We start from the raw sequence: 7436 nt of genomic DNA on the forward strand, positions 1-7436 counted from the left end.
ACATAATTATGCAAAGTTCTTGGGAGATATAAAAATTAAAAAAACAAATACACACTGTAAGAACTGCACTGGTAAGGAGAAATGTCCTTTTTCGAATGCAGGTAAGAAACATCACATTAGCTGTTGATTCATATTGGCCTTCTTGACCAATCGTGAGTTTTAATACTGTATTTGGGAGAACAAGTGGAACTGGCTTTTATTGCTACTGGCTTGGAACCACTAAATATACCAGCAATTCGTAAGATTTTTCTATAGCACCACTTCCAATCAGAGTTTCCCCACAGTAACTAATAACAGTTCGTGGCTCTCCTGGGACACGAGGAAATTACAAGGCTTACTGGGCTTTCCACAGCTCTAATTCATATGGTGCCTAATCTGCCTGAGCCTGCTGGAAAGTCATCACCATGAGAGCTACCACAATTACTAGTGACAACGGAGCCAAGTCTGCATGCACAACAACGGGGCTTGGGGACTTCCAGGCAAATAATCCTAAATGAAGCCGCAGCTCTCAGGTGGGAGAAGCAAAGAGCATCCTTCGCAATCTGCTGGGCTGGGCTTTGCAGCCAGGGCTCAGACTTGGCCTTGGGAGATTCGGATTCAGTTTCTAGTTCTGCCTCGGCCTTCCTGGGGGAGTTTGGAGCTAGAGTCCACATAGGAAAAACACCCTCCTGTTTGGGCTGGGTGAGCTCTCGCCACCCATCACGTGCCAGTTCAAAGCGCAATGGAGCACAGGTAGGAAGCGCTGCCTCCACGAGCCCCGAGAGCCACTCTCCTCTGCACTAAGGCCTTTGAGGACGGATCACAGGGCCCAGCTCTGCTCCACTGCTGCCTACACAGGGCTCAGCTCCACTGCTGGCTCCAGCAGCCCCGGGCCTCACGCAGGCTTCCCTTGCACAGGGCATAGACAAGGGTAAGCAGCACCGCGGAGAAAGGAAACACCGGGATGTTTCTGACTCGCCGTAGCCACCTGAGCAGAGACCGCTGCACCAAGGCAGGGAGGGGAGCACATGCAGAAGCCTCAGGAGGCTGAACCTGAGCTTCTTGGGTAGTTAATTATTCAGAGCTCAGCCGGGATCTCTCTGCACTAACATCAGGGCTCCATTCTAGGGAGCACTGTCTGAGCACCAGGTAAGGGCCACTCCCTGCCCCACACATCCAGACAACAAACTGTATTTTAACAAGCCAAGCCCCAGCTAGCACAGGGTATTGGCTTTCATTCTCACAGGGACAAACAGGCGACTTCTCCTCAAGACTTGATCAACAGGAAGGAAAAAGTGCCTGCTCAGCTCTGCCTGGCCAGCACAACGCTGACCTCCTCAGCTGGACATAGAGGCGATGCCCTCACCTCTATGCTCTTCACCAGGCAGGGGAGAGAGTGATCAAAAATTACAAGTCATTGTAGGAATCCACAGACCCTTGATAAACGAGAGCAAAGTACAAACCCGGTGTGGGCTTTCAGCAGTTCTGCCCTCCAGACCCCACCAGGTGCCAACGCAGCCAGCGCCGGGCACAGGGCCCGCGAGGCAGATGGCCCCGATCCGGAGCGGGGCTGTTCCCACTGTGCTCGGGGTCCGTTTCCTCCCTGCCCGCACTGCGCCAGGCAAAGAACAGCTCTGCCCAGCAGGCAGCAGCGGGGCCATCCCTGGCAGCACCTCAGAATGGGGTTGACCTTGTCATCTTACTGCTCCAGCAGCCTTGTCTCAGGCAAAATAGGTCGCGATGCCTCATGGATACAACTGCAGGCTATAAAATGAACAAACCTTTGCATCCACCCTGCTTCTGGAAGCAGAAGCAACTAGACCTCAGCCCATCAGCACAAAGACTTCAGTTTTGACGACCGTAAGTCGTTGTGACTGGAAGTCCCACCTGATGCCCATATTAGCCTCCAACTCAGGCCAGGCAACCAAGCCTGATTGACCCAGAATTTCAAGACAAGACATAACTTGCACAGAGGGAAGAATGGAGGGAGGGGAATATGTACATGAAACTGTGGAGAAACAAGGGTTCAGTTGTGAGCACCACCTATTTAAGGATGAAGTGGAAGGGGCCAGAGCAGCCTGGAAGGAAATGACCAGCCCAAGAGCTATGCCAGGCTCAGTTGTTCCACTGACTCTATCCCAAGGTACAGACATGTCATTGAAATCCAGCTCTGGCCATCCACAGAGATGCAGAAATAACTGCTCAGCCTTTGTCCTCTGCTTCGGGAGGCTCCAATATAAGCCTGGCCACAGCCAGACATGAAATCCCTTGTGCCTGTGGCTGCAGCCCCTAAAGACCCGCTGTGGGGCTCGGTGATGCGGAGGTGCAGGAGCTCCCTGGGCAGCAGCTGGGGCCGAGCCCCACACACACAGGAGCATGGAGCAGCCTGGGGTTGCGCCGGGGGCTCCCCGCAGCCGGACCACGGCTGCTGCGGCTGTGCTGGCCCCAAAGGCAGCAGGCCGAGCACTGCTCCAACTGCAGGGAGCGGAGAGGGGCAACGTCATGTACAACAGCCCCCCAAAATGCCCACCTTCTGAAAGGCCTGTCCAGATTCCGCCACAAGAGCTGGTGATGGCAGCAGACGGGACTCCCTCTGCATCACCTCCATTCCAGGCTGCTCCCCACAGCACAGACTCGCAATGCTTCCCTGCTGGACTTGAACAAACCCTACTCTGCAACAAGCTTGGGCTGCACCTTGAACTAGTTTAATAAGAGGTGACGATTTTTGAAGCATTTATATCAGTGAATCAAACTCATGTATTTTTTGGCGCTATTCCCATTCAGGTTCAGCAGCTCTCAGTTGGTCAAGTGCAGACCAGGAGCAGTTTAAACTGGTTCCTGTTGGAAGCTACAGTATTTTTAAACAGAAAGGACTGCGTGCTGCACGCAGCCAGATCATGAGCCCACACAGCCCAAGCCCTGCAGCTAAGGCTGGTGTGTGGGACCGAGGAGCTGCAGAACCAGGCTGGGAATGTGAGGGCACCAAAAGCACGACGGGTCTCCAGCTTCCACGGATCATCTTCCCTCATAAATCCGTGCCTGTGCGCACGTGCTCACAGGCAGGACACACGGGCACATCCGTGTTTCTGCTCCTGAGCCGGGGAGCTACCATCAGGTGGATAGGAACCCACAGGCTGGTGGGAGAACCACAGCTCCTCACAAGGAAGCCTTGTCCGCCTAGAAGCAGTTTAGCCAGAGCTCATTTTCCAAACAGCTCCTCTCAAGAAAGGTTTTGCAAAGCCGCCCAAGGCCAGCTCAGCATCGTGGAGCTGCAGCGAGCACCCAGCTGCACCACTTGCAAGACATCTGATGAAGAGGAAGCCACAATACAAGAGTCCCTGTGCGACATGCATCCCTGCTGGGGAATGCCAGGTTTTAGTCAAACCACTGATCTAAACTGGCAACTTGAAATATTGCTGGCTCAGGGAAAAAAAAAAAAAAAGGAGAGATCAACCAGGCAAGCAGCAAATTCCAAATGTTTTTCTTTGACTCTCCGGCTTACACATGTATGGTAAAGCCTGCATGCAGTTTTGTAGCAATTTGTTTCTGCCCTGACATTCCTAATCTGGTTTGATTGATGGTCCTCCCCCACTAACACAGACACAGCTGTTTGGGTTAAAAAGACCCTGAACAGCCCCAGGGAGAGCTGGAGCGGCACCAACACCCTGGTAGGCACTGTCCCTCTGAGGTGCCACCGCCACCAGTGCGGAGCCACTGCCGCAAGCAGGACACATCAGCAGTGGGGGCTGCCCCCTGCGCCTCCTCCCAGCACCTCAGCTGCCGCCTGCAACACGGCATCCTTCTAAGCGCGACCTTCCCCACGGCCCTGCCAGTGCGCAGGGCGATCGATGCAGACTCGTGGGCTCCCAGCTCTCCACTGCTCGGAGCCACGGGCTCAGTGACCAGCAGCACAGCCACGATGCCAGTGGGCCCAGTGATCCTCCAGAAACTGAGTTCGGGCAAACCGGCTTGTCTGGGGAAGTTCCAGCTTTCAGCTTCTAGCTTTACACCAAGGATTACCTGCAATTTGTCAATAAGCTTTGCTTAAACACCTCCTGTCCCTTCCCCCTATTTACACTCTTTAATATCCACAGTTAGTTACTGGTTTCTTCCTCCTGTAGACATCTTGGGGCAGCAGAGCAGAACCACGCATTAGTTATAGGCAAAAAATACGGACTAATACAAATCAGAGTCCCAAAACAAGTTGTCCCTTGTCCTGCCCTCGAGCAGCACAGTGCAGGCCCTGATCCCCGTCACACAAGGTACCTCTGTTGTTCCCACTGCCGCACGTGTGGAGCGCCCACGGAGCTGCCTCCGGAGCTGACCCTGCCTCAGCCCATTCCCACAGCGCCACACACTGCCCCAGGCCCTGCCCACCGCGGCAGCCTCACAGGTCTCTCCTGGATCCAGGGATGTTTAGGGAAGAGCTGGGTGCTTTCCACCGGTCGCGCCGCAGCCCGTGAAAGCTGCAACCAGCGCGGGTTCCCACACGTCTTACACGGAGCTGCTCGCTGCAAACGACAGAGGTGCAGGAGGCTCCCACGTCCCCTGCGGCCGCACGTGCAGGGCACGGACTCACCTTTCAGGCACCACGGCTGCTCCATCCCAGGCAGCCAGGCAGCATTCGGCAGAGAGAAGCGGCCGAGGCTACAAAGCCCACAGGCCCTTCCGTGCTGCCAGGGCTGCCTAATCAATGACACCAGAGTCTCACGCACCTCTGAGCAGGCAATTCTCAGCCAGTCCAAGAGACATCATCAAAGATGACTGGAAAAATCCCTTCTCACCTGCAGCAGGTCAGCAAAAACCCTTCGAGAGTATGCTTCATTTCAGTCCCAAGGGATTTACACTCACACCAAGCCAGCAAAAAAGAGAAAAATCTGTTTCTTGATATTTCAGAAGCATGGAACTGCTTCACCTTGGAAGGTAGAGGAGCACACACATGGTGGAGGGCGCATCCCCACAGATGCCAAGGAGGCAAGTTCTGCTATGGGGCCTGTGCCCTGGAGCCTGCCTTCCAAAGGGGAGCTGGGAGAGCGACTCGGAGAGCAGCCTGCCTTGGGAAACCACCTCCAGCACCTGGCATGCAGGATCCCGGGATGGCAAACTGCTTCCAGCAGCACCGTCCCCAGAAGAAAAAGCTATCAGGGAAAGCACCCACAAAGCCACCCTTGCTACATCACACTGCTCTTTCCTTGCATTTCGCCAGTCTACTGCTCTTGCTAATAACACACAAAATGCTAATTTGATGGTGTAGAATGAACAGTGTCCGCAGAGCGCCAGACAGCCCTGGCTGCACACTGGGAGATGCCATGGGGATACACTGGAGCTTTTCCAAAAGGCACATACAAGAAGGAAAGAAAAGATACATCAAAGCAGGTACCACACAGCAGGTGGGGGTTATAGCAGCAGCCCCCAGGTCTGAAGAGGAACGAGCAGTTCTCAGCTCCCCTTTACAGAGGCAGAACCTAATACTCCTTGTACACTCTGGCACAGGTGCCTTTTGGCTGTTTCAACAAAGGTGTCTGTGCAACTTGGATCAAGCAGCCCTCAGCAACAAACACAAGGCATGTCTCACTGGCAGGAGCCCGGCCACACTGGGGGCAGCACACGCGTACACCGAGGTCATGCACAGGCACTAAGAACTCTCCTCCAGAAACTCTGAGGAAACTCAGCAGGTTTTTCTCTTGTTTGGTAAGAGAGAAGAGAGAAATTAAAATTGTGCTCCTTGTACTGAGCAGCCATCTCTGGGAACCTCCCACCTAAACGAGAGCCTTGGGAGCAGAATTTCACACCAAGGACAGACCGCTTAAAGAAAGTGTCATTTATTTTTCCCTGCTATTTAACACACTGTCCTCACTCCAGCAGCTACACTGCAGAAAAACAACTGCTTTTAGACAAACAAATGCTCTATGCATTCACGGATTACAAGCATTTTCTCATTTACTAGTGAGCCCTCATGAGGGAAGAGGCTTAACCTTACTATTTATGGAGAAATAGAAAAAATGTAAAGGCTGAGCGATCTGCCCAAGCTCACAAGGGAATGAGAGAGAGAGAGAAGGAGCCCCCTAACTCAAAGGCTCCGTGTGAGCACAGGGCCGTGTCCCCAGGTCCTGTCCTCCTCGCAGCCGAGGTTAAATCATCCTCCTCACCTCGTGACACCAGTCCATTCCCAGGGAATGACTGACTGGCAGGAATTCTCTGGGATACCAAGGATGACGAATTACAGAGGTAGAAGCAATTATATCCCACACAAGATATTCCCAGGAGAAGCAGTACGTTAGGCTGAGGCACTCCCACACAGAAGGAACATCGAGAAGAGCTCAGCCAGGATGCTGGAACACAGACCCCATCCAAACAGGCACCGAAGAGACACGTCTGCACTTCCCATGTTTCAGATGATCCTACCCTTCCCTGTATGCTCACGGAATATCCCTTTGCAAGGGCCGAGAGCCATTGTTTATGTGGAAGAGCAGGCATTTGTGTACTGCTAGTTGCCCATAAGGCAGGTTAGCAGTTGGAAATACGGAGGAAGAGGCAGCATTATGTCACTGCTGCCAGTCACCCTCAAAGGCTGCACACACCAGAAGGTAGAAAACTGATGAAACGGTTCATTATTCCCTCCCCAAGCTTTCCTATGTAATAACTTCACACTAAGTACTTTCAGTCACATACAGCATAAGCAAACACAGCACGCCTCCAAAACAAGAGCTGTGCTTCAGCAGGAACAGGCTGCACAGCTAATACACCAGCTGAAAGACAGACTATGGCTGCAGTTTCAGTTGCTCTGCAGGACGCGAGAGTTAAACCAGCTCCTCTAAAACAGTATTTTTAGTACAGACGAGACCTTAGGCAACGGACTTAAAGCCTGCTGCTAGCAGCACAGAGCACCCACCTTGCTGCCTATGTCCTCCCGCTTGTTGCCAGGCTTGCTTCTCCTCAGCTTGATGGAAGGGGAGCGAAGCAGGTTCTTGATCCGACTCGTTATCGTAGACCCTTCCACCGACATCATCCCCGGCTCCAGGCGGGTTTTCCCCCCGCACAAAGGGTCGGCGAGGCAGGAGCCCGGGCGGGCGCGCTCGGCCTCGCGGGGGCCGCTCACATCCCTGGGCAGTCGCCGCAGGGCCGCCCTCCACGCACGCCGCTCCGCAGAGCTGCTCACGGAGCCCGCAGCGCTTCCCACAGCAGATTCCAGCGGATCAAATCGGCTGTAATCTCAACGGAACGACGCGGGTCAACGGGAGATCGGAGCAGGATTTCAGGCTCGTTCCCTGGAAGGAATGCCAAGCGTGGGGGTTAGCGACACACACCGCAACGCTTATTCTCACAAGCTCCTACAAAAAAAAATATAAATAAATAAATAAGTCGGGTTTTCAGTGCCAGCTAAGAGGCGTTTACAGGTCTGGAACTGCGGTATTTTCCTCGCACGTCGGTTTCCCCGCCGGAGGGGACGCGGGGCC

General features: G+C 53.8%; 1 protein-coding gene across 2 annotated transcripts in view; it reads right to left on the reverse strand.

The window, feature by feature from the left end:
* Positions 1 to 7185, reverse strand: part of MAPKBP1 (mitogen-activated protein kinase binding protein 1) — an 85443-nt gene extending 78258 nt beyond the window's left edge. Inside the window, exon 1 of one of the 2 annotated variants that reach the window (XM_026033425.1) lies at positions 6872 to 7185. In XM_026033425.1, the coding sequence (XP_025889210.1) occupies positions 6872 to 6988 (117 nt within the window). In that variant the 5' untranslated portion in view covers positions 6989 to 7185. The remainder of the gene's footprint in view (positions 1 to 6871) is intronic. The other variant, XM_026033424.1, reaches the window with a different exon arrangement.
* Between the last annotated feature and the right edge of the window lie 251 nt (positions 7186 to 7436).

Source organism: Nothoprocta perdicaria, unplaced genomic scaffold (genome assembly GCF_003342845.1).
Source record: "Nothoprocta perdicaria isolate Ctin4 unplaced genomic scaffold, notPer1 scaffold_129, whole genome shotgun sequence".
Lineage (NCBI taxonomy): Eukaryota > Metazoa > Chordata > Aves > Tinamiformes > Tinamidae > Nothoprocta > Nothoprocta perdicaria.